General features: G+C 52.1%; 2 protein-coding genes across 6 annotated transcripts; one reads left to right on the top strand and one right to left on the bottom strand.

Annotated features, from left to right (window-relative positions):
* On the top strand, nucleotides 1-25,719 carry TMEM86A (transmembrane protein 86A). Of its 5 annotated transcripts, XR_002786314.2 has the most exons (4): nucleotides 145-2,533; nucleotides 2,876-3,419; nucleotides 12,076-12,214; nucleotides 13,819-14,585. XR_002786314.2 is itself a non-coding variant. In XM_003411974.4 (3 exons), the coding sequence occupies exons 1-3, from the start codon at nucleotides 114-116 to the stop codon at nucleotides 3,310-3,312; spliced, it is 723 nt and encodes a 240-aa protein (XP_003412022.1). In that variant the 5' UTR covers nucleotides 1-113; the 3' UTR covers nucleotides 3,313-6,125. The 5 variants fall into 5 exon arrangements, 2 of the variants coding, with proteins under 2 accessions (XP_003412022.1, XP_023406560.1); XM_003411974.4 differs by lacking the exons at nucleotides 12,076-12,214; nucleotides 13,819-14,585 and adding an exon at nucleotides 1-134 and having other exon boundaries at nucleotides 2,269-2,533; nucleotides 2,876-6,125; XR_010322454.1 differs by lacking the exons at nucleotides 12,076-12,214; nucleotides 13,819-14,585 and adding an exon at nucleotides 25,530-25,719.
* Nucleotides 5,519-24,825, bottom strand: IGSF22 (immunoglobulin superfamily member 22). Its single transcript, XM_064289449.1, is given in 24 exon segments — nucleotides 5,519-5,700; nucleotides 7,337-7,663; nucleotides 8,624-8,923; nucleotides 9,883-10,076; nucleotides 10,291-10,378; nucleotides 10,820-11,116; nucleotides 11,973-12,101; nucleotides 12,280-12,453; nucleotides 13,159-13,461; nucleotides 14,574-14,870; nucleotides 15,036-15,177; nucleotides 15,266-15,310; nucleotides 15,313-15,392; nucleotides 16,200-16,484; nucleotides 18,114-18,386; nucleotides 19,065-19,227; nucleotides 19,764-19,855; nucleotides 19,858-19,876; nucleotides 20,114-20,288; nucleotides 20,513-20,552; nucleotides 20,633-20,732; nucleotides 22,044-22,180; nucleotides 22,392-22,523; nucleotides 24,589-24,825. Coding segments are annotated over 24 exon segments (4,086 nt in total). The 5' UTR covers nucleotides 24,701-24,825.

Genomic DNA, 25,719 nt, shown 5'->3' with positions numbered 1-25,719 from the left:
GTCACCCCGGGCTTTGTTACGTCGTCGCCTCCTCACCTGGCCGCGGGCGCGTCCAGGCTGCTGCATCCCGGAGCCGGGTGCTGGCCGCGGTCGCTGCTGCCGCCGCCGCCGCCATGGTGTCCCCGGTCACTGTGGTGAGTGAGTGAGCGAGCGAGCGAGCGAGCGAGCGAGCCGGTGTTCGGCGCGGCCGGAGCCCACCGGCCTGGGCACTGGGCTGCGGCAGACCAAGCCGTTGAGGCCGAGGAGGAGAGGGGTCCCGCGGCGGCCGGCGGCCTCGGGCTGGAGTCCGGCGCTGTCACGGCCACCGGCTCAGCAGATCCGCGGCGCCCCTCCTCCGCTCGCCCCCCGCCCGCCCGCCTGCCTGCTTGCCTGCCCGCCTGCCTGCGGGAGGGAGGAAAACAGTGGGCACGTGACTCGGAAGCGTGACTTTGTTGATCTCTGTGTGTCTGGCCCGGGTCCGTGGGGTCGCGGCCCAGGAGAGGGAGGGGGCGGCAGGAGACCTCCGAGTTCTGCTGTGGTGGACCACAGCGGGGGATGGGAGAAGGCGAGGGGCAGGAGGGTGACAGGGACCTCCTTGGAATCCTTTCCAAATTAGTTTTTTCCCCTTCCTCATCTTATAGACCTGTCGGGGTGGAGGAGGGGACGCCCCTGGGTCTAAACAGGGTTGAGCTGAGCCACTGCGTTTGACTGAGCCCTGGGGAAAGAGGAGACAGTCTCTGTTGACACCTCTACCTTTTCAGGCTTTCCCAGCTCGAACCTTTGTCTCCTCTTCCGGCTTTCTTCTTCCAGTGCTGGCTTCTCTGTGCTTTTCGAGGTCTCCCCAGCTACTACTTGTTTCTCCTTCTAGATGTATGGGGCTGAGGGAGGCGGGATGGAGTGCACCTTGGTGCTTCCAAGGGCTGGCAGGTGGGTGCTCGAGAGACCTGGGGCTGTGCATGTCGTCCAGTCATTCCCCTCCTCCCTGACCCATGCTTCCACCCTTGCCAGCATTGATGGGGGTAATCTCTATGGGGAGGGACTTGGTCATCTTTTCTCCCTGCTCTCGCCCCTGGAAGTGCAAGGGCAGGCATAGACCTTAGGCCCACCCACCTATCCCTTCCCATTCCCCTTCATCACAGTCTAATAAATCCCCAAGCATCTGGTGGTCTGTGAGTCTGAGTGTGTCCCCGGAGCCCTGTACTGGACAACTCATCCAGCCAGAAGCACAGTCATTTTGGGCAGAGTGTAGTTGTGGAGGGAACCCCAGGTGCTCTAACACACGCTCAGAGAGAGGAACTTCAGGGGATCACAGATTCTCTAGTCCAGATTCAGAATTTCCTGCAGCAGCCACCCTCTCCCAATTTGGACAGTGTCTGCAGTGGCTTTGAGTACAGCCTTTAACTGCCCTCCCCCCTAACCCAGCTGAGCTCTCGTCAGCTGCTCTAACTTCTCCCTCTCAGTTCCCCATCTCCTCCCAGCCTGTCTCCAGAAGAGAAGCTGGGAATAGAACCCCTCCCCCCTTCCTGCCTCTCTTGTCTATTGTGCCTCGAGTTGCTCAGTTCTTTGGAAAATGAAACTGACTGCTCCCTTGCCCCTAATCCCTGAAATCACAGCTTCGGGGACACTTTTCTTGACCCCAATTCATGGGTCTATTTCTCTAGCCAACATCCCTATCTCCTCCTTGTCCTTGATGACACCTTTAGGCTGGGGCAGGGAGATGGAGGATGAGGAGCAGACTGTCAAGCAGGGGAGAGTCTGTGGGGGCGGAGGTGGTTGGCATTCCTGGCACTCACCTGGTGTTGCCAGGGCCGTAAGTCTGTGCCCTGGCCTCACTGCTGAGGATCACAAGTTGGCTATCCTTGGCATCTCTATGGTTTCCCACTGATTCCACTCCATTCCAGACAGCTGGGGGCTGATATGGGTGGTGGTGCTGGGAGGGAGGGGTTGAAAGAAATTTGGAGAGGGAGAGGGAGAAGCATTGGGCTGCTGGAGGGGTCATTATCCCAAGGTCTGCTACTCAGTGAGTGACCATTCTGGTTCAGCCCCAGGGCCAAGAATGGCCAGGACAGTAGGAATGGTAGAGCCTTTCCAATAAATTGAGCGTCAGGGTGGGGATGGGCTTGTCCACACCCTGCGGGCTGGTGGGGCAGGCCAGGCTGGGTTTCTCCATATCAAACCTCCTTGTTTGTGGGGTCGGCCTGTCCTGGGTGGATGCCTGGGTCAAGTGTGCTAGCTCTGAGCCTCCATGGGAGCCCCCCAGCCCTGAGTGTTTCCCTTTGTGTCCTCCAGGTGAAGAGCGAGGGTCCCAAGCTGGTGCCCTTCTTTAAAGCCACCTGTGTGTATTTTGTGCTGTGGCTGCCCTCATCCAGCCCGTCGTGGTTCAGCGCCCTCATCAAGTGCCTGCCCATCTTCTGCCTTTGGCTCTTCCTTCTGGCCCATGGCCTGGGATTCCTGCTGGCCCACCCCAGCGCCACCCGCATCTTTGTGGGGCTCATCTTCTCTGCTCTGGGTGATGCCTTCCTCATCTGGCAGGATCAGGGCTACTTCGTGCACGGTCAGTAGCCATAATAGCTGCCTGGGAGGTGTCCTGGGGCTGGGTGCTAGAGGGTCCTTGGTGGGGTGAGGGGGTCCAAGGATTTGGTGGAGGGAGCTTCTGAATTAGAAGATGGGAAATCTGAAGATTCCTGAGGTCAGGGACCATGGGGCCTCTGCCAGGAGATGACCTTGCAGGTGATCTGGAGTTCCTGAGGGTTGTGGCAAGGGGAGGTGTCTTTACCTTTGTGGGTCTCCTCCCACCCTGTTACTCCCTACAAAGCTGCTAGGTTGTTCCAAGCGTCCCCACCCCTACCCCAGTTACTCACCTGAACCTGCCCTCAGCATCCCTTCTCACTCCCAGGTCTGCTGATGTTTGCTGTGACCCACGTGCTCTACGCCTCAGCCTTTGGCATGAGGCCACTGGCCTTGCGGACAGGACTGGTGATGGCAGTGCTGTCAGGCCTGTGCTATGCCCTCCTCTATCCTGGCCTTTCAGGTGCCTTCATCTACCTGGTGGGGGTCTACGTGGCCCTTATCACCTTCATGGGCTGGCGGGCTATGGCAGGGCTGCGGCTGGTTGGGGCAGCCTGGCGCTGGACTGAGCTGGCAGCTGGCAGTGGTGCATTGCTCTTTATAGTCTCAGACATGATCATCGGCCTTGACAAGTTCTGCTTCCCTGTGCCCTACTCCCGGGCGCTGATCATGTCCACCTACTACGCCGCCCAGATGCTCATCGCCCTGTCTGCTGTCGAGAGCCGGGAGCCACTGGAAGACTATGGACTGAGCAAGGCCAACTGAAGAGCTGGGGTCTGGTCACCTCTCTGTCCTCCTGGGACTGGGATTCAGGACCTGGGAACCTGCAGGAGCTGGATCAGGATGGCTGCAGTGCCAACCTGGGGCAGCAGGTACCGCCTGGCAAATTGACTAGTTTGAGGGAATGAGCAGGAAAAGGATCTCCCTAGCAGAACTAGTGGTCCAGGATAATGGTGAGAGCTAAAGAGAGCTCTGGACTGTCAAAGCCCCCTGAGGGTGATGGTGCTCAGCTTCTTAACCCCTCCTTCCTACTAGGGGGAGGACTCTGACTCCATGTCTTATGCCCAGGACCAATGGCAATGCTGGGTTCACCCGCTCTCACCCTCTCTTATCTGCACAGAGTTGAGGGAAAGGGGAGAAATTTGTGCGGAGATGACCCAGGCCCGGGGCTTGAAGCCCTTTTCACAGGCCCCTAGTTGGGAAGATTGGATGAGGGTGGAGTCTCCCTTTCTCTCATCTATCCTTATTACTTGAACAATCTCAATCTCTAAGGGGTGGGTGGGAAGGTAAAGGGGTGTCTGTTCAGGGTAGGCAGGAGAGGAGACTGCCTTGGCTTGGAAACTTGGGGTACCACCTCTCTCACAGGCCAGTCCAGAGCTCAGGCCTCACGCCACCCTCAGACCCCATCCCTGGGGCTAGGGTAAACCATGCCAAAGGAAGGGACCAGCCTTTGCGCATGCATGCACACGCGTGCGTGCGTGCGTGTGTGTGTGTAGTCTGTGTCCCAGCTTATCTGTCTTTGTCTGCCATCTGTGTCTTGCTGTCTGAGGCGTTATGAGCCTGGCTCAGAGAGCTGCCCACCCTCCACTTACAATGCTTTCTTCCCTGCCCCTCCTGCACTGGGGGCAAAGGGAAGGGGCTCCAATGACACTCTGGGGTCACTGAGACCCAAGGCACATTCAATGCAAGGGGAGTAAGGGTGGGGCAACTCCATCCTCTACTGCCCATGTGAAAAAAAAATAAAAAACAAAGGCCGTAGCTGCCCTGCTTGTCTGCCTGGATGGCATGTGCCTGTCCTGGAGAGGGGGTGGGGGCATGGTGCCAGGGGCCCTGGCTGTCTTCACTGTCTGAGTCACAGTCCTGGCCAGTGCATTTTGGCGCCAGGCTGGTTCCCTGGCTCTGGTGACACTGTGCTGTTTGGAGTGGGTCTCACTTCCCTGGTCACTTGCATGGGCAAGGATCTGGTTCAGGAGAATGAGGGACTTGTAGTATTTGCCATTGTCCCAATTTGTCCTTGATGCACTCTCCTGATGACAGATGCTGAGCACCCTTGGGTAAACTCCTAGTTGTCCAGTGTCCTCCAATACGGCCTGTACTCGCTCCTCCCTGCCCAGACCTATTGCCTGCTCCAAAATGAGCCAGATTCCCTTCTCTCTCCCTGGATCCTGGGGTCAGTTGAGCAGCTGGGAGAAATGGGATTAGATTGACTGATTCATACTTTAGATGTGAAGACCTGGCAGAACAATGTGTCATCCCACTCCAGGGGCATTTGCATTTTTAACCAGCAGTGACCTAACCTAGAAGTGGAAAGGGAAGCCTTGGGTGGTGGTGAGTGCCCTGTTAGTGGAGGTGTTACACAGTTGTGGGGATACGATATAGGAGATAGGGTGTTGGATAAATCAGTGATTTTCAAACGAGGGTTGTTACAGAGATCCCTAGTTGGGGGTGATAAGGGAATAAGGAGGGGAGGGGGCTCAAAGACTCCCTATCTTTGTTTCAAGTCCAGTAGCTTCTTAAGGTTCTTTTTTTTAAAGGAAGTGTACTGCTGCAAAACATAAGTTTGAAACCTAGTGAACTGAATGACCAATCAGTCCCTTCAAGCTCTGACATGCTCTAATTCTCAAATGGTGGGAACCCTGTACACTGAAGCGGCCAGGTCCTGATGCCCTCAAACCCCAGAACTCTGAAGACAGACCTGCTCTGAGGACATGGGAAGGAGCAGGACGGGGAAGTGGATGAAGAGACATACCCTTAGGGGAGGGGAGGATGCAGTGTGGCTGAGGCAGCAAATCCAAGTGCAGTCAGAGGGGACTTGTCACTCCCCATGTGGGTGGGCTTAGGTCAGGCTTTCAGTCATCCAGGCCCCGGTATTCCCATCCCACACCCATGTCCATCCCCTCGGTCCCTGCTGTATACCACCCTCGGGAATAGGCAAGGGTGAGCTCAGTGAGTTTATTGACCCATCCATTCACTAGATGTTTACATTGACAAGCACCAGAGGGTAAACTGGGCTTTCCATTCTGGGGCCATGCAGAGGGTAGTCCCAGAAGCTGACATCACAACATTCTCCTGATGCTGGGGCTCGCATAAGGTGCTTTGATTTCTTCTGTAAATTCTCAGTAATGGATGCTAGAATTGACTTGTCATCTTTGTCTGAAAGAACAAAGAAAGAATTTGTTAGTGTTAATGATGCTGGGAGGAGCCCTGGTGGCAAAGTGGTTAAATGTTTGGCTGCTAACCAACAGGTTGGTGGTTTGAACCTACCCAGCTGCTCTGCCAAAGACCTGGCAGTCTGCTACTATAAAGATTACAGCCTAGAAAACCGTATGGGGCAGTTCTACTCTGTCACTTGGGGTCACTATGAGTGTGAATTGACTCAGTGGCACCCAACAACAACAGTGATGCTGGGGGGAGGGGACCTCTAAACTCCTGCTCTTGTAGTTACTACACAGGACTCAGGAGCTGGACCCTGAATCCTCCCCTGGGGGTGAGCCCCAGTTCCCAACGGTCAGCTAAGTGTATGGGATCAAGAGTTGCCATTTATTCAGAGCTTCACATTTGCTGGGTACCATGCCAGGCACTTCATACACGATCTCATTTAAGCCTGACAACAACCCTATGAAGTAGATGAGAATACAGGCACGGAGAGGTGACTTGCCCAAGGTCACACAGCTGATCAGTGGTAGAGCCAAGGCCCTTGACGCAGGGATCCTTTGTCAGGGATCTCTCTAACTATGGAATGAAAGCTGGATAATCTCCCACACTGCCTTCCTGGCCTAGTTCTGTTATACAGTTTGGCAGCCTCTCTGGCAGCATCACCATCTCAGTGCCAGACACTTAGCTGCACACTTGAGAGACAGCAATAGGATATGGTCCCTATTCCAAGGAAAGACATCTATAACAGGATGAACCAAGGTCTGTAACCATAGAGACCGCAGCTGATGGAGTGCCATGTGAATTCGAGGAGGGGTGCAGACAGTGTTTGGGGGTGTGCATGTGGTACTAGGCTGGGACGTGACAGAGGATGAGATTGAAGAGGTGAGGGAGCCTTGTTGGTTGGGATTTTATCATGAGGATCATGGAAAATGAGGGGCGAATTTAAGCAAGGGGGAGCAAGCTTTGCATTTAGGAAGTTCGCTCTGCTAGCTGTGAAGACTATAGCTTGTGTGGGGAAAAACGAAATATTTTTCCCTAGGTGTGCACAAGTGAGCAATGCAGAGGGAGTGACTCCATTTGCCCTTATTCTTTCAATCTTGGTTGCACATCAGAACCTCTTACAAAATGTAAACATAGATATACTTGCCTTTTCAGTTTTAAAGGCAAGTCTAGGAGCCCTGGTGGCGCAGTAAAGTACCCAGGGGCTAAACAAAAGGTTGGCGATTGGAACTCACCCAGTGCTGGGGGGCAGGGGGAAGCTAGCAATCTGCTCCCACAAAGATAGCCTAGAAAAATCTATGGGGTACTTCTACTCTGTCACATGCGGTCGCTATGAGTAGGAATAAGTCCAAGGCACTTAACAACTGACTAGGCCCCCCAAGGGTTCTGTAGTCAAACCACAACCTATCAAGGGATCACAAAATCCCATACCACAGGGGCTAGGCAGGTAACAAGTCACATTGAGAGGATGGGACAAGAAATTGCAGCAAGAACTGAGGTTAATTAGAGAATGCGCCACTTGAGAGCAGCCGGGTTAAATTAAAAACGGCCCAGCCAAATAAAAAGAGTGTGGCACCGGTCCACGCGATCGCCGTTTCACTCCCCGGGACCCGACTCTGCACGTCGCCCTCACCATAGACCGTGAGCGTGCAGGTGCTGCGGTCCTTGCCCAGCTCATTCTCCACCAGCACGCTGTAGTCTCCACTGTCCTTGACAGTGCAGGTGGGGATGACTACAGTGCAGACGCCACTCGTGGAGTTGTACCAGAACTTGGAGTTGGCCGTGATGTTGACGTCGCCCTTGTAGAGGGTCACCTTGGGCTGCGGGTTCCCAAGAAAGGCGCAGGTCATGGTGCAGTCCTGGTCGCGCACCACACTGTGAGGCTTGAGCAGGGTCAGGAAGCGCGGCGCGTGTCTCCAGTCCTTCTCGTGTGGCTTCAATTTATCTCTCAGGTCTTCGACTGTGTGAAGGACGGGAAGGGCTGTGAGTGTTCCCTGTGGCCGCCCGCCCGGGGCACCCCGCATTCTCCCCTCCCCCATGCCCGCCCGCCGTCTTAGACCTGGGAGGACGCCCAGGAGACCAGCTCACACGCAACCCCAATGACCCCTGTCAGATTTCCATGTGCAATCAACTCTAGGGGCCCCAACGCTCTACTCGTCCCTAGAACCTTCCTCCTACACTAGGTTCACGGAGTTTTCACCTTTCCAAGACCCCAGCGTCTTTGACGTCTTTCCAGCCTCCTGCTTCCCCCACCTGGGGTATTCACAGCTTAAGCCTTTAACCCCTCACCAATCTTCTCCGACCTCATCCCAGCCTCCAGGTCTCCTTTCTCCCATTTAGTCCCTCCAGAGTTTCCGGGACGCTATCTCCACCCTCAACTTCACCCTCCAAGGTTCCCTGGCCATCATCTGGTCCCCTAGACCCTTTGCCATCCAGTCGATTCTGACTCATAGCAACCCTCCCTCCCTAATTTTCACCTTCCATTAGCCTCCCCTCCCCTCAGTGTTCAAATGGTGTCTTCACCCCCCCATGTCACTTCTGCCCCCAAAGGCATCTCCCCACCTTTTCCTTTGTCCCCTCTCTCAGAGTACCCCTAGCCTTCCCAAGGAAACCCTGGTGGTGTAGTGGTTAAGAGCTACCGCTGCTAACCAAAAGGTTGGCAGTTCGAATCCACTAGATGCTCCTTGGAAACTGTATGGGGCAGTTCTACTCTGTCCTATAGGGTCACTATGAGTTGGAATCCACTGCACGGAACATAACCACAGGCTTCCAATGCCTTCTTTCCCAGCTTCCTTGACATAAACCCTCCCGCCTCAATGGTTCTCTGATTTTATCTCACCTCTTGGGTCCCCCTCCTACCCTTATGTTATCTCCACCATCAGGGCTCCCAGATGTAAGAACCTACAGTTGCCCAACTCACTGTGGTCCTTGTTGACAAGCCAAGTATCCTTGGAGTCAAGAGGGTCACTGTCACTGATTTCATTCCGGGTCACTACTTGGAAGTAGTACTTCCTGCCCGGGAGTAGCCCTGTCACTGTGTACTTATTGCTGAAGACTTGCTCCGCAGCGGTGAACCAGGTGGGGGTGCTGGCGTCCCGCTTCATGATAATATAGTGGGCCTCACTGTCCTCTTGAAAGTCGGGGCTGTGGTTCCAGGTCAGAGTCACCGTGTTGGGGACCTCCTCAAACAGCTTCAGGTTTGTTGGTGGTCGGGGGAAATCTGGACCAGTCAGAAGGTCTGTCAGCCACCCTGGGAAGCCTGCAGTAATGTGCCCTCACCTAAGCTGCTTGCCAAGTCTGATGGGGGATGGGATGGACCAAATCTCTTCTTTGAGACTCAGGAATCTGGTATCTTGGAGTCAGAGCTATTTCTGAAGTGCAGCTCTGCCCTGTGACCTTGGGCAGGTTATTAATCTTTTCCGAGGTCCATTACTTCATTTGCAAAATGGGGCTAACAGTATTTCATAGGAATATTAGATAAAGTGCCTGGCATGGAATAACTGTTCAATAAAAGTTCATCCCTTCCTTCCTTGTGGGTTTAGGGCTTTATTTTTAAGCTTCTAGCCCTTTCTTAAGAAATCACCCTAGTTTTTTATAGACATATCTCCACCTGTCCCTCCTGTCCCTCACTCATTCTCTGCCAGCCATACTTTGTGTATACCCTGAAGCTCACTAGATATGATTGCAGGAACTGAGATAAGGATTTGGTCCTCGTTCAATGCCTCCAGGGCTTCAGGAGTTTAAGAAAAAGCTGGGCAACATCCTCCCTACCGTGACAATGGCTGATAAAGTCTTGGTTGGTGGTGCCAAAGAAGACTTCACTACGTTTCTTCTTATTGTTGTGAAAATATATATAATACAACATTTGCCAATTTAACATTTTTCACGTGTACAATTTAGTAACATCAATTACATTAATCATGTTGTGCAACCGTTACCAATATTTATTGCCAAATTTTCCATTACCATAACCAGAAACTCAAATGCTTCCTAAACAATGACTCCCTCTTCCCCCCGCCCCCCCCGCTCCTGCTCCTGGTAACCACTAATAAACTTTGGTATCTATACGTTTGCCTAAGACACGACTTTACAGTGGTAGGAACTCAGGCAGCAGTGGAGAGCTGTATTTTGGAGAGAGTGCAGAGATGCCTCCCCAGGGCCTCTGCCCACTGTCGGTACCTGCCACATGCACGTGAATGTCGTAGTGTGCCTCTCCAAACTCATTCTGGAGCAGGATGCGGTACACCCCTGAGTCAGAGCGCTTGGTGCTGTTGATGAGGAACTGAGAGTGGTTTTTGCCCTACGTAATGGTTTCCTGGCCCTTGGTGGGGATGCCACCTTTCTGCCAGATCACATTGGGTGGTGGCGAGCCCTGTGTGGTGACAGGAAATGGGCATGATGGGTCACCCAGATGGTATCTGGGGTCAGGCCCTCCCCTCTGGTTGAGGAGTCTCCTGCCAGGCTTCAGTGCCAAGGTTTAGTGAGGGGCAGGGTCAGAGACAGAGGCTATGATCATTACAGCAGACAAGGAGACCATCTTGGCTATGTGAAGGACACATAGAGGCTAGGGTAAGGGAGTGACTCATGGAGAAAGCTGCATGGATGCAGAGGGCTGTCCCAGCTCGAACCACCATGTGACTCTTCAGCCGGGCACTGAGGTCAAACTTGGGGGCAGCTGAGATGGAGGACAGAAGGGACGGCCTCAGCTTAAGCCTCTCACCTCCAAAGCCTTTCCCAACCTTCCCTCCTTCACGCCCCTACTACAGGCCGTACAGCCACCTAGCACAGCCCTGCAGCTGTGGAGCATTTGTTTTCGCCTCTGGCTCCCTCTACTAGTATCTAACTCCCTTGAAGGAAGGTCCTGTGTCTTACTCGTTTCAATATCCCTAACAGCTAATGGCACATAATGGGTATTATTTGGCACAAAGTAAGTATTTTTTTTTGGAGGGGGAGCCCCTGAATTCACCCCTAGCTCTTGTCCAGGCAGGATAAGTATGGATGACTTTCTATTGATCACAGCACCATTGTATTCTCCCCTGTGGGATGAGGCCCTAGGGAGGGAGGTTTGGAGCCAGGATGTTGGGGCTTGAACCCCCAGCCCTCTCCCCACCCTCACCTGGTGGTGGCATTGCACGGACCCCTTCATCCAGCTCCACAGGCTCCCCAACCCCAGCCTCATTCACAGCCTGGATTCGGAAGAAGTATTTCTGCCTCTCAGTGAGGCCTCCCAATATGTAGCAGAAGCCTGAGATGGGGATCTTTGTGCACTTGGACCACTCCTTGGTGTCTTCAGCCCGCATCTCAAGGATGTAGCCAGAGGGTGGGTCTCCCTCTACAGGCTCCTGCCAGGCCAGGGAGATGCTGGAGTTGGAGGAATCAGACACGTGCAGGCCCTGCACCAGACCTGGGGGTTCTGGGGTGTCACAGATATTCAGTCAATCCCCAAATCACCCCCTCTCAACCCAATGCCTGTTTCCCACACTCTGTACCCATAAACTCTACTTCATCACTTCTATCTCCAACTCCCAGTCAATGTTCTTAATACCCTGCACACTCATCAACCCCCAAAATTCAATTTTCTCACCAACTCAACATTTATCCTTGAATTTAAAACCAAAAAACCCAAACCCATTGCCAAAGAGTCAATTCTGACTCATAGTGACTCTACAGGACAGAGTAGAACTGCCCCATAGAGTTTCCAAGGCTGTAATCTTTACAGAAACAGGCTGCTACATCCTTCTCCTGTGGAGCAGAAGATGGGTTCGAATTGCCGACCTTTTAGTTAGCAGTTGAACACTTAGCCCTTGTGCCACCAGGGCTCTTCCCTTGAATTTAATACCCTTCAAATTCAACATACCGTATACACTTAACTTCTCTATATTAAAAACTCCAGCCTTTAATCCATCCATCTCTCACCACCTCCATTCACATAGAGCACCTCCACCCTCACTTCCTAAACTAAAAACCCTCCCAATCGTCTACCCAACATCCCTAGTCAATCCCTGAAACATGCCTCTAATGCCTCACCTACCCAGAAATACTCAAAGTTGACCAAAACTCTTTCTACCCCCACCTCCTCGCTGTCCCCAACTCAGTCTCTGTTTGCTGGCTTTGTCTTGTGTGTGAATCCTGTCCCTCTATCAGGCTGGCACCACCCAGAGAGTGGAGACTATGTGATCCTTCCTGTTAGACTTTCCCAGGGAAGAAAATCTCTCTACCTTGAATTGGCTAATTCCACTAAGTGTGTGGCCTGACAGTGCCGTACTCACTGATGGGGTCTTTGGCCACCACTGAGGTGGACGGCATGCTGGGCTGCCCGGGACCTGCCTTATTCACAGCTATAACTCGGAATTCATATTCTGTGTCCTCCAGGAGCCCATCTACCATGCATTTGGTGCCTGAAATAGGAAGACAAGGGATCATGAGGCCAAGGGGGTCAATGGAGTAGGAGAAGCCATTAAAACCCCCAAAATGGCATATGTGCGTGGGAAGTATATTCAGAGCACCAGAGGTATGTGGGCCCACCTAGCAAAGCCTCTATCCATCCCTGCTGGGCTTCTGTCTCTAGGAACTCACCCTGGATGGGGTCCTTGTTGACTGGCACCCACAGGTTACTGCCTTTCTTTCTCCGCTCCACAATGTAGCTGAGCACTGGGGCTCCCCCATCCTGGGTGGGGGCATTCCATGTGATGGTCACAGCCTCTTTGGTCACATCGGATACTTGAGGCTGGGAGGCAAGACCGGGGGGCTCTGTGGAGGGCAGAGGTTAGGAGGGGGAGCATGTAGATAGCTGCCCAGTCCGTGCTGAACTCTGCCATACTGACATCATTTAGGAAGTAAAAACAGAAACACAACAGCTAGTGTCTGGGCCCTACCCCTGGATATTCTAATTGGCCTGGGGAAGCCCAGGCATTAGCATTTTTAAAAAAATCCCAAGTGATTCTAATGTGCAGCCAAGACTGAGAATCACTGACTTAAAACCTTCCCAACTTATATTACCCTAAATGCCATAGTTCTTAGTGTACTGAGACATGGAGATTGGTTGGGAGGGGTATCGCAAGTCATTTATTAGCAACCATAATTAAAATGGAGAAGTCTGTCAAGGGTTTCCTTAGGGGAAAAAAAAACATTAGAGTGGTCTTAAGATTTTCTCTAAAGTAAATCACTCTCACTTGAATTCTGGGATGATTTCTGGAATGGAGAAACAGGGGAGACAGTGCCTTGGAATTATGCACAGTTCTGGATATACTCACGGGGATGTGTTGTGATCTGGCTGGAAAAGTTGAGAATTCCTGCCCTAAGGGATGCTCTGCCTTTGCCCTGGAATTGTTCTGTCTTATGAGATCGCTAGAGAGATGATCCTGTGGAATTCCGCATAGAGTAGTATTTCTCACTGATAGAAGGACCCATCCCAACCCCTAGGTAACCCATTGAGCACTGGGCTATCTCACTGACTGATGGGATTTCCTGCAAACACTTTGTTGGTCTCCAGTGGGTCGCTCACACCTTCCGAATTGACTGCTAGGATACGGAACTGGTATGCCTTTCCCTCTTCTACCTTGTTGGTGGAGAGGTTAGTGAGTTTGCCGTTCACCTCGCCTATCTTAACCCAGGACTTCTTGCCGACCGCCCTCCGTTCCACTATGAATTGTGTCACAGGCCGTCCGCCGTTGTCCTTCGGGGCTTTCCACTTCATGTGCACACAGTTACCTGAGAGCTCCAGGAACTCCACCCGGCCTTGTGGAGGCTTGGGATGGTCTGGGGACCGACAACAGCTTCAATGTGGAGCAAAGGACCTGGAGATTCTCCTCCCACTTACTGGAGAGTTAGCCAGACTGGGGCATAGCTGGATTCTGAGCTTTCTGGATCGCACACCCTTTCTCGTGTCCATCGCTCCTTGTTCTAAGACTTCCCCAAAGAGTTTGATCCTTGCCCCCTGAACTTCCCACCTGCCTAGGAATGGTAGGCTGGAGACCTGAGGTGCCCCTGCCTTGGCTGATCCCTTCTGTCCCCTTCCAGACGCAATCCCCCCAGTGCTCCAGTACTTTCTGGTATCTCAGTTGACCTTATGTTATAATTACATGCTTACCAGTTTTCATCCCTTTTTGGTTGAAGGACTGCTGAGGCTACTTCGTCTCTGTGTCCCCAGCACTGAGAACACAGAGGCGGTGCTCAGTCGTGCTGCTGAGTTGAATCGAAACCCAAACCTTCCCACCCCACAGCCTGATGAAGATGCAAGCGCAGGAGATGGTGATGTGTGTGAGTGTTGCATGTTGAGAATGAGTTCACTAAGGCCAGTTCCTCATCTTCATATTCGCACTGATCCCAAATCCCATTCTTACCCTCATTCCATCTTATCTCTAACCTCATTTTATCTCCAGCCTTATCTCAGCTCCAACCCACCCCATTTCATTTCTAACCCCACTACTCCCTCCAGCCAACCTGTCCTCCATCTCTAAATCCCAGCTTTTTCACCTCATTTCTACCTTACCTCCAACTGCGTGCTCATCTCCAAATCAATAACAACACTAAGTAACATATTTGAAAACTTATTATGTGCTGCGCACTCTGCTGTGTGTTCTATATTCATTTGAAGTAAGTACTAAAACAAACAAACAAACCCCACCCCTCAAAACCGTTCCCCTGTTGGAGATGAGAAACTGAGGTCTAGACTGAGTTTAAGTGACTTGCCCAAGGCCACCTAGTTAGGATGTTAGGAAGTGGGATTCTGGTTGCAAAGCCAGCTCTTCAGTGTCATTTTCAACCCACACTCCAACTCTATCCCCAGCCTCCTTCCCAAGACTGCCCCCGATCCAGAGAGCTGGCCAATAGGTGCCCTCCAACCAGCTCAGCCTGGGCCCAGCCCCCACCCAGCACACTGAGGTGCAGGGTGGCTGTTACTGAGCCGTAGTCATTCTTGAGCTTGAGCAGGACGAGTCCACTGTCCTCACGGGCGCATTTTGAGATGGTGAGCAGTGCCAGGTCTTCCCCGCGCTCCATGGACACACGCTCCTCTTCTGTCACCTCCATGCCGTCCTTATACCAGGTCACTTTGGGTAGAGGCTTTCCCTGGAAGGGCACCTTGATGTTTGCCATGTGACCCACCTTCACGGTCACTGGGTGAGCAGCCAGTGCCTCCAGCTAAGACGGGTCGATGGTAGGGGGATCTGCAGGGCAGGGTGGCAGGAAAGGCTAGTTCAGCGGGAAGGAGGAGGAGCTGAGCTGAGGGGATGGGGAAGTAGCCTAGGCCCCAGGTTTTTGGGGAGGAGCCATGAATATAGTGGCCGGACCAGCAGTGGTAAAGCTTTGACTACAGTGGACGGTGACCATACCTGCGATGAACGCTGAGGCTTCGCTCTCTGCGCCCTTCGCCTGGAACGTGTATTTGCCCTCCTGCTCGGGGCCCATACCGGGGAAGATGAGCTTGTGCACTGCCCCCTGCTTCACGATCTGCACACCGGGCAAGTCCGTGATCTGGGGGGCGAGGGATGGGTATGAACAAGATCTTCGGCCAGGTTTACCTTTTCTTCCTTCGCCCCCTTCCCTAGCCCTTGCCTCTGACCTCCTTGCCATCCTTCAGCCACACGCCCTCCACCTTCTCGTCATGTCATTCGGCACAATGCACAGCTCAGCCAGGCTCCCAGTGGCTGCGTGCACATCTGACATCCCGCTCTGCACTGTGGCCGATGCTCTGGGGAAAAACAGGCAGGGGCTGGATCAGGATGTTAGGGTGGAAAAGACTCAAAGGAAAATGGGCTGGAGGCAATGGTCATGGAAATGGTCAAGGTGAAGCATTGATCAAAATAATTTATGATGAGAGGTAGTTTGGAACAGATCACTGGGAGATTGGGGGATGGTCAGTAGGTGGAGGAGGGGTGTGGGGGAAAGGGAACTGGGTGACCAAGAGAAAGGTCAGTGGAGGATTGGGGGGAAATCAGTGGCATTGGGAAACAGTGACCAGGAAGACTGGGAGATAGTTGACGGGGGATTGATCAGTGGGGACTTAGGATGCTCCCTTGAAGAAGAGGAGTAGATGGTGAAGATGCAGGTGGTTAGTGGAGATGGGATGTTTGGTGGTGATTATGCTGGTCTGTGGGATGGCCAGGGTCATTGGGAGCTGAGGATGGTCAGGGTCAATGGGAGAGTCAGGGTTAGGGAGTAGAGAATGGTCAGGGTCAAGGCATGTGGGATGATTGGGGTGCTAGGGGATGGCCAGGATCCAAAAGTGAAGGATGGGTGAAGTCAGGGGATATAGGATAATTAGGGTTCGAAGATGGTGGGTGATCAGGGTCTAGGAAGTAGGGATGTTCAGGGCCTGGGAGGTCAGAGATGGACAGAATTTGGGAGATGGGGGTGGTCAGAGTGGGGAGGCAGAAGATGGTCATGGTCTGTGGGTGTATTAGAGTCAGTAAAAGGGCTAATCAGTGTCCAAAGTAGGAGAAACCCAGGGTAAGGGGTAGGGTTGGTCAGTGGAGACTGACAGGGTGGGTGTATACCCTCCACAGTGACCGTGGCAGTACTGCAATATTCAGTGGAGTCCCCATCCTGCATGGCCACTATGGTGTACTCGCCACAGTCGCTGAGCTGTGCATCCTCAATGACCAGCTCTGCTTGCTTCCCCTCATGGTTCATGCTGTACTTGGTGCCATGATACAGTAGCTGTCCATCCTTCTTCCAGTGCAGTCTCACATCCTTGGATGTCAGCTCACACTCAAGGCATGCACAACTCCTCTCTTTCACATGCACATTCTTGAGGGTGCTCACAAACTTGATGGGGATGCCTGAGGACAGACAGACAGTTGCCTGAGCCTGCTTCCAAGCCCCTACACCCTTTTTCTGCAACTCCATGCTGCCCCAGAAAACACAGGGACTCTTGAGGTTGAGTGTACTTGTGTGTGACATGTGACCCATGGAGTTATACCTGGAAGGGAGAATCCCAGCTCCCTTACTTGTTAGTTGACTGCACGCAACCCATTCACCTCTCCAAGTCTCAGTTTCTTCACATGTACAATTGGCTAAAAACCATTACACCATCACAGGACTGCAGTCAGTATTGATAATGTCCCTGTTGAAGGTCAGATGGCGACTCCTTAAAAAAATATGTCCATAATACCTGGAACCTGTGAAAAACCAAAAATTAACCTGTTGACTTTGAGTTGATTCCGACTCATAGTGACCCTATAGGACAGGGTAGAACTGCCCCATTGAGTTTCTGAGGAGCACCTGGTAGATTCAAATTGCTGACCTTTTCGTTAACAGCGGTATCACTTAGCCACTACACCACCAGGGAACCTGTGACCTTATTTGGAAAAGGTCTTTGCAGATGTAATTAAGTTAGAGATCTTGAGATAAGGAAATCATCTTGGATTATCTGGATGGGCCCTAAATGTAATGACAAGTGTCCTCGTAAGAGTGGAATAGAAGAAGATTACACAGACAGAAGTGGAGGAGGCAATGTGACCACAGAAACAGAGATTGCAGTGAGGAGGCCTTAGCCACCAGAAACTGGAAGAGGCAAAGAATGGATTCTCTAGAGCCTCCAGAAGAAGTGCAGCTCTGCCAGATTTCAGACTTCTAGCTTCTAGAACTGTGAGACAATAAAGTTGTCTTGTTTTAAACCACTCAGTTTGTGGTAATTTGTTATGGCAGCCACAGGAAACTAATAATGCGGCTACTTAGAGCTCCAGCCATACTTGGATCGTCTGGTGTCTGTGACTTTGCACATGCTGTTCCCTCTGCTGGGAATGTCCTCTCCTCTTTCCCTTTCACTGAAAGCCAAACTCTTTTTTGTTCTTCTTACTAAAGCTTAGACATCACCTCATTTTGGACGTCCCCAGGTGATGCCCCTTCTAAGGGCTCCTGCAGCCTCTGCATCTCCCTCTGTCACAGCAAGGATGGTTCTTTCTGACATGGATCCCAGGTACAGGTCACATGTGAGACATGCTCATTGGTGTGCCCACCATCATGTACAACTCCTCACTTTAGCTATATTAGAATAGTCAAGAGTGACATAGGTGTGCTCTAATATATGCTAGTAGAGCCATAAAGGCCAATAATTTCTTGGTCCGTGATCTCCTAGCTGATAATAAGACCCTGATGTGTCTTGACTCCTTGTTTGGAAACTGCTGTTTTAATTCCATTTCTGCATCTGCCTCCCCCCACTAGACTAGGAGTTAATAGGGAGGAGGACCTTGTCTGTCTGTCCAGCACCCACCTCAGGGCATTGTAAGCAGGAGATGGATGGATGGGCATTGTAAGGAGGAGATGGATGGATGGATGGGTGGAGGGAAGGAGGGAAGATGGATGGATGATGGATGGATGATGGATGGATGGATGATGGATGGATGACTTCCCACATGAGGGTTACTATGATATGAAGCCCACCCTTCAGGCTTTGGCCAACTACTCACGGTCAATGGTGAGCTGGGCCTTCTGTACCGGGCTCCCTGCCTCAGCAGAGAACTCGCCCTTGTTGCTGAGTCTGGCATCCTTGATCTTAAGTGTGTGGGTCAGACCATCCTCAGACACCGTGATTTCATATTTTTCGTCCCTCTTTAGTTCCTTCCCATTGAACTTCCACACAAAGTCGGGCACTTTCTTGGAGAGACGGATCTCGAACACAGCTGTCTGGCGCTCTGTCACCTTCAGAGGCTTCATCTTTCCAAAGAACTTCAGCGGCTTATCTGCAGGAGCAGATATGAGGGGAAGTCACTGGGCTGTAGGTTGGTCCCTCCTGAGGGGTGGGATGGTGAAGGGGGCATGGAGACTCAGGTGTCATTGGCATTCTGGAGCCCACAGTTGGGAGAAGTACCCTTCCTTTCAGTCCACTTGTGATCCCTTTTTCCCTGGAGCCCGCTCTCATGAGGTTCATGTTAACATCCCCAGTAATGTTAACTACAACACTTATGTTAATAAAGTACTTATGTAGTTTTAGATATGTGCCAGGCACTATTCTAGCCAATTTGTATGTATTCACTCATTTAAATCTCACAGCTTAGAGATAGATTCTACTATTATTCCCCATTTTACAGATGGGAAAACTGAGGCAAAGAGAAGTTAAGTTGCTTGCCTCAAATCACACAGTTCATATGTGGCAAAAGCTGGGATTTGAACTCAAGCAGTCTGGCTCCAGAGTCTGTGCCCTTAACCACTCTTCTATACTGCCCCACGGCACTTATTAAAGTACTCTCTGTTACATGCCCATGTTTCCCTTCTGTTAACTCTCATCCTCATGCAGTCTTTTCCTGCATAGCCCCACAATTCTCTCTCCCATACCCTCATGGACCCCATTCCTGGCCATCTCTCTCCCCCAACCCTGACCATGTCCTCCATGTGTACCCCCCCGATGCCCACACTCATACCCAGCACTGTGAGCTCTGCACTGATCCGCTTGTTACCCACGGACAAGGTGTAGATGCCTGCGTCATTCATGTTCACGTTGGTAATGACCAGCATGTACTTGCTTCCTGTCTGCTTCACATAATTCCTGCCCAGGGAGTACTGGATCCTCAGTGGCTCAGTACCCTGCCTCATGGAACAGGTGGGAAAGCTGATAAAGGCGTTTAGGAGGAGACTTCCAGAGCTCCCTATTTCCCAAGGGCAGTCTGAGCTGGAGGGTGTCTTGTCTACCTCTCTAAGCTCCTCAGACACACTGAGAGGCCTCTAAAATATCTCTAGTCTCATCATCTGGCTCCGTGGGGTCTGAGGTCCTTGCATTTCCCCAAGGCCCAAACAATGTGCGTGGGTTTATTAGATGCTTTCTCTAAAAGGCACAGATCATCAGTGACCCTGAGCACTATCTAATCCAGCCTTTTCAGGTTACAGAAAAAAAGTCTGAGCCTTAGAGAGGGGAAGTGACTGTCTCAAATTACATAGTACCCTGGTGTAAAACCAAGAATCGGGCCCAACCCTCAGCCTCTTTCAATCATATCAGGAGGCATCCTCTTGATAGAATAGAAGCAAGGCCATGTGAATGATGCATAATGAGAAGGTCTGAGTTGGGAGGGGTACAGAGAAGAAATGATATTGCCAGGATGAGCCCTGGGTAGGTATCCCCTCACCTTGATCCACACCATCTTGACATTGGGGTCCTTCAGCTCCATGATACAGTCAGAGGTCACTGTAGTGTCAATCTTGGTCTTTATGTCTTCCGGGACTTTAAAATCCGGATGGCCTAAGAGATGGTGATAATAAAACAGTAGGTGTCAGGGGCACCTGGACCCTGCCCAGGTTTTGTTCCCAATCCTGGAGGAGCCTCCAAGGATATGGTGAGAAATGGCTAGAGTGATTAGCTAGCAGCCCACTGCTGACCTACTGGAAGATGTGGGGGGGAGACGGAGATGATGGGGGATGAGAAAAACTATCACTTAGGGAACAGTCACCATGCACTTGCTCCTTGCTGGGCACTGACCTTCTCTTCCACTTTCTTCATCTCTTTGAGCTTCTTGAGCAGCCCCCAGAAGTCAGTAAAACCATACTCCATGCAGACTCTCTCAAAATCTTTTTTGGGCACCTTAGACAAAATCTCCAGCATCTCTTTCTCATCTATCACCTTCTTCTGCTTCTTCTTAGGAGGAGGGGGGCCGCTGGGAGGAGGAAGAGAGCAAGCTTGGACTCAGAGTGTCCCCTTGAAGACAAGAATCTTGAAGAGCCTCTCCCAACCTTGAGATAGCCCTCCTCACTCCATGGATTCTGGGACCCTAGGCCATTAACTCAGGGTCCCATTAAGAAGCGTTCAAGAGGCTTCATCCAGACTGGAGGACTGGAGGCTGAAGGACAGCTCCCTGGGGGAAGGACCTCCCAGCCTCACCTCTTCTTCAGCATCTTTTTGAAATCCATTTTATCTTGACCTGAGAACAGAGAGAGGGACAGGATCAGACAGGGGAATCTGGTCCCTAACAGGAGAGGGCAGGAGGAGGGGCTGGCTCACCCTCTGTCACCAGCAAGGACACAGTATAGATGGCATCTGCATGATCGTTGCTTGCAATGCACTTGTAGTTATCAGAGTCATCGGAGGTCAGTGGCTCCAGCTAGATCAGAGTCAGGACATTAGTTGGGGAGAGGGGAGGGAACCACAGGGGGCTGTCTGAGAGGGGGAAGGGGCTTTTTATTTTTAATTTTTTTGGAGGGGGAGCTGACCGTTGGGTGTATGTGTGGAGAAGGATTGAGCAGCCTCAGTGATTTGGAAATACCAGGTAGCAGTCAGTGTGAGTACGTACGTGTGTTTGTAGACTGATTCCACAGCAATAAAACTGTTTCCCCATCTGACTCTCCTCCATGGCTGTGAGCTCCTGGAAGTCAGGGGCTTTGTTTGAGTTATAACTCTATCCACAGCTCCTGGCACTCGGCTGAGTATTTCTTCATTTAACACATGTCTACTTCTCTGTAGCAGGCACTGACTGGGCTGGGACCCTGAGGAGTCAGTGGTGAATAAGGCCAATTTGGTGTCTATCTGCATGGTGTTTATAGCCTGGTGGGCCCTTAGGAGCCAAGGCTTTCAGAAAAACCTCTGCTGAATGAATGAGATCTGAGAGGAGTGGCCAGTAGGGGGCCTTGGGGCACCTTGTTGTGTGTTGTGTGACCAGCCATGGGGTCTTTGGGGAGGAGCAGGGACCAAGTGCTCCTTGGGGAAAAGGGGAGATTCTTTGCCTTTCACAACAAGAAGCCAGAGAAAGACTAGTTGGGACAGGAGTAATTACAGGCCTCGGAGTCTCACTGACCCATGCCTCCCTCTCCCCCAAAGGGCCTGGAGCCAGAGGTTTGCAGCCGGGCAGGCTCAGCCCTCAGGAGACGGTGGAGAAGCTGGTTAGGCCTAGGAAGGATCTGCTGTTGGAGAGACTCTTCTGGGAGGCTCCGCCGAGGAGCCCAGGACCCCTGACCCTCATTTCTTCTATATGAACAGTTCCTCCCACCGTCGCTGCCCCCGCCCCATCTCAGTCTCTCTCTGCTCACTATGATCAGCCCCTTTCTAGCCCTTTTCTAGCCTCTTTGAGCTCACCTTTCCTTTCGGCTCGCTCACTTTCTAGCCTTTTCCACTAGGCACCACCCCTTCTCTCCTAGACTGGGCTCTCCATTTGGTCCCGCCCCCGCCTCGTTCTGGGTTTGCCTTAGCCCGACCCCCTAATTTTGGTCCCCCCCACCCCGCTTCCTGGCAATGCCAGCAGATCCCGACTTGGCCTCTGTCTCATACTGCTCTTCCTCTAGGGCAATGATCGCTTTTTTCCCCACCTCTGCGTTCTTGGGTCGCTGTTGAGCCTCCTGTCGCTGAGAGGACAGGCGGTCTGTAGGGGGTCCCTGCCTCCGGCCTCACGGTAACCGGACCTCTGGTTCGGCCCCCGCACCTTCAGTACGTGCTCCTCGTTGATGCTGTCGTAGAAAATCTTGGCGGACTCCTTGATGCGGATGCCGCTCTGCCTCTTCCAGGAGATGTGAGATTTGGGGTTCCCCTTCACCTGGGCTCGGAACTCGGCTTTGTCCCCTGTGGTGGGCATAGGACAGTGGGCATAGGACGCAGCCTTGTCTCTTAGCCCCCAGGCTGGACCCTCTGCTTGCTCCCTTCCTCCTCCCAGGTTCTGGGCCCAGCTACCCGACCTGGCTCTGCCAGTGCCTGTGAATGGGGGAGGGAGGCTGGGGCACACAGGAAGAAAGCAGGGCACCCCGAAGTTGGGGAGACACGGGGAGCGGCGTACTCTCGGGCGCGGCGATCGGGTGAGGCTTCTCCACGAACTCAGGGACGCTCTCGCCAGCGGGGATGTTGGAGTTTCGGGTCACCAAGCTGAATAACTCCACGCTGCTTGAGGACTTCCTCGTCACGACTTCCTCTGTGGGAGCCAGACGGGAGGTCAGATCGGCTGCAGGCGGGAGGTCAGCCCGGGATTGGAGGGCTCATCTTTTCAAGAGGGGATGGTGGAGCATGGGAATAAACAGCGTTAAGCCTGGAGGGGGCAGGACGGACTTTGTTCAAGAACTTTGATGCCTTGGGTCATTGTGTTATGGCAAACCTCAACCACTAGAGAGCGCCAACTCCTTTTTCCCTGCTCTTCAAGGTCAATCACCTTTGTTGGGCCATGACCCTGCGTTCTGTTTATTTAATTAGTTTTGTTTACTTTTTTTTCTTTTCAGGAGACTAATGTTTGAGAATTTTCTTGGTGTTTTGGGCTTCTGATCTCGAAGTCCTGGTCCCCCAGTAATACCAGTAGCATTAAGACCAACTTGGGCCTGCTACTCTTCCAGAAGACTGATAGCTCAGCTGAGCTCCACTCCAAGCCTTCTCCTTGGAAACCCTGGTGGTGTAGTGGTTAAGTGCTACAGCTACTAACCAAAAGGCTGGTAGTTCGAATCCACCAGGCGTGCTTTGGAAACTCTATTGGGCGGTTCTACTCTGTCCTATAGGGTCACTATGAATCGGAATCAATGGCGATGAGTGCTAACCCATTGCCATTGGAGTGGTGGTCCGTGGGTGGGGTGATAGGACACACTCCCATTCAATGTACTAATATGATTGTATATCTGGAAAGCAAAACTCTTTATTTTATTTAATCCTCACAGTATCCCAGTAAAGGAGGTAACTGTATTATCTCTACTAATGTGGGGCAGTGAGATGAGAAAAGGTGTTAAGAAGCTCTCACGGCCTGCTTTTAATTAGTGACCAGACGTCTTAAGCAGGCACTGTGCAGGCTGCATTAGGCCTGCAGATGTCTTTCACTTGACGGTCACAAAGTTAAAACAAAAATTAACCCTACGTCTAAGAACTGGGCAACCTCGTATAAAAGTCCAGATTTCTAGATTCTCGGCATTGGGCTTGTGTTTCCACACGGTAACAGTTAGGGAGGTGAGTACTGGCCACCCTCTTTAGATGGGGTGTGTTCCCTCCAGTCTACCCCAGTCTGCTGTCTGCACTTACATTTCCTGCGTGCACCCTGCTGGCCAGTGCTTTTCAACTCTGCCTGCACATTAGAGTCCCCTGGAGGGCTTTAAAAAGATACCTGATCTAATGGTCTGAGGTGAGACTCGGGTATAACTTTTTTTCTCCCACTCCCCTAACCTCCTTCCCTGACCTCTGCACTAAGATGATTCTAATGTGCAGACAGGGTTGAGCATCACTGCTATAATCACTTGAATTTGCAACCTCTGGTCTAGACCATTGGCCTTGAGTTCTGGCTGTTGCACTCGTTCTGCCTCACGGACCACGAGGGGTTGGTAAAGAGTATTTATGTGGCCTTGACCTCTGTGCACAGAGGACTTGGGCGGATTCAGTCCCTCCGGGATTTGAGGGAGGGGTGATGGCTGTGTCAACAGGTATCCAATATCCTGGCCCCTGGCCGTCTTTTAATCTCTTTCCACTAGGGACAGGACTAAAACAGTCTGTTCTGCTCGGAGCCCATTTCTCTGCTTTCCCTTGGATCTGTCCTTTCCCAGGTCTGGTCCCCAAGGGCTGACAGCCTGGGAGCTTAGGTCACTAGTTTATGTGCTCATCCTCTCTCTACTGGCATCTCGGAGTCTCCTGTTAAGTGGAGCAGGGTCAGCATTACTCATACGTAGGTAGCTAAGGTGGCTCGCCCTGACATTCTACCATCTGAGATACAGTCCACCGGCCTCCAACTCTAATCTCCTTAAGCAATCAAGAGTTCATCAGTCACTCCCAGGCCTCCATGTGACCGATTCTTCCTAAACCATTTTCCTGGAGATCTGGTCTTCCGGTGAACATCCAACTGGCTGAAGCTTTATCAGAGCATGGATTTGGAATCTACCACAGATTGGGAGGGGGGCGTTGGTATCTCAGACTTCTGAAAAGCCCATAGTTTCTAAGACTGAGGCCACCCAGGGGGTGGGCGTGGAGGAAGAAAGGCTGTCCCTTATGGGTTCCCCCTCCCCACTCCAACTTGCCTCCCCTGATCTTGGTTGTCTGGGAGAAGGTCTGCACGTGGGTGGTGGAGCTGGAGCTGAACTCCATGGACACGTGCTCCTGCAGCATCTGCTCGTGCTGAATGGTTGTCATGGTGACAGCAGGCGCAGGCACTCACCTGTGAGGACCAGGAAGAGGATGAGGCCTCCAAGAACAAGGGAGGGAGTAGGAGGAGATTCAGAGATGTTCTTGTGTTTGTGTGTGTGTGTGTGTGTGTGTGTGTGTGTAAGGGAGTGGACACAAGGGGAGATGGAAGCGCACAGGGGAGGGCAAGGAGAGAGGTCAGGTAGCAAGTTGCTCTCTTCTCTTCATTTCACATTGCCCTGTCCCTGGTTGGCTGCAAGACCAATAAGCCTGTTCCCCCACTGAGTAACCCCAAGCCATTCCAAGCTCTTGGTGGGGTAGGGTGGGAGGGTGGGGTGGGGGACAATGTAGAGCTTAGGCTTATCCGTAGAATCAAGTAAGGCCCAGAGGGAGTTTGAGGCTACCACTTGAAAATTACATAGGATTAGGGAGGCAGTGCTGGATGTTTCATCAGGAGAGAATGAGGTCAGACCTAAGAAGGAACTTCCTAAATAAGCCATACTAGAGTGGGCCTTGGAAGAAGCTTCGGATCTTCTTCCTGGGCCCCCGTGATCCCTGGCATTTGTGGAATGCTAAGGCAGATGACGGAAACCCTGGTGGCATAGTGGTTAAGTGCTGTGGCAGCTAACCAAAGGGTTGGCAGTTCGAATCCACCAGGTGCTCCTTGGAAACTCTATGAGGCAGTTCTACTCTGTCCTATAGGGTCACTAAGAGTCGGAATCGACTCAATGGCACTGGGTAAGGCAGATGACATCGCACTTCTAGAACCCTACTTTCACTTGTGAAATGGTAAAGCCAGAGGTTCTGTGTTTACCTTGTAATTTTTTTCTTTTTTTAGGATCCTCTCTGGCGAAAGTGGCTCATGATCAGCTGCTAATCTAAAGTTTGGCAGTTCAAACCCACCCAGCAGCTCTGCGGAAGAAAGACCTGGCGATCTGCTTCCACAAAGATTACAGCCAAGAAAATCCTACGGAGTAGTTCTACTCTGTAACACATGGGGTTGCCATGAGTTGAAACTGACTCAATAG

This window comes from Loxodonta africana, chromosome 7 (genome assembly GCF_030014295.1).
Source record: "Loxodonta africana isolate mLoxAfr1 chromosome 7, mLoxAfr1.hap2, whole genome shotgun sequence".
Taxonomy (NCBI): Eukaryota; Metazoa; Chordata; class Mammalia; order Proboscidea; family Elephantidae; genus Loxodonta; species Loxodonta africana.
The sequence above is the reverse complement of the archived record's forward strand: the minus strand, read 5'-3'. Positions and strand labels throughout refer to the sequence as shown.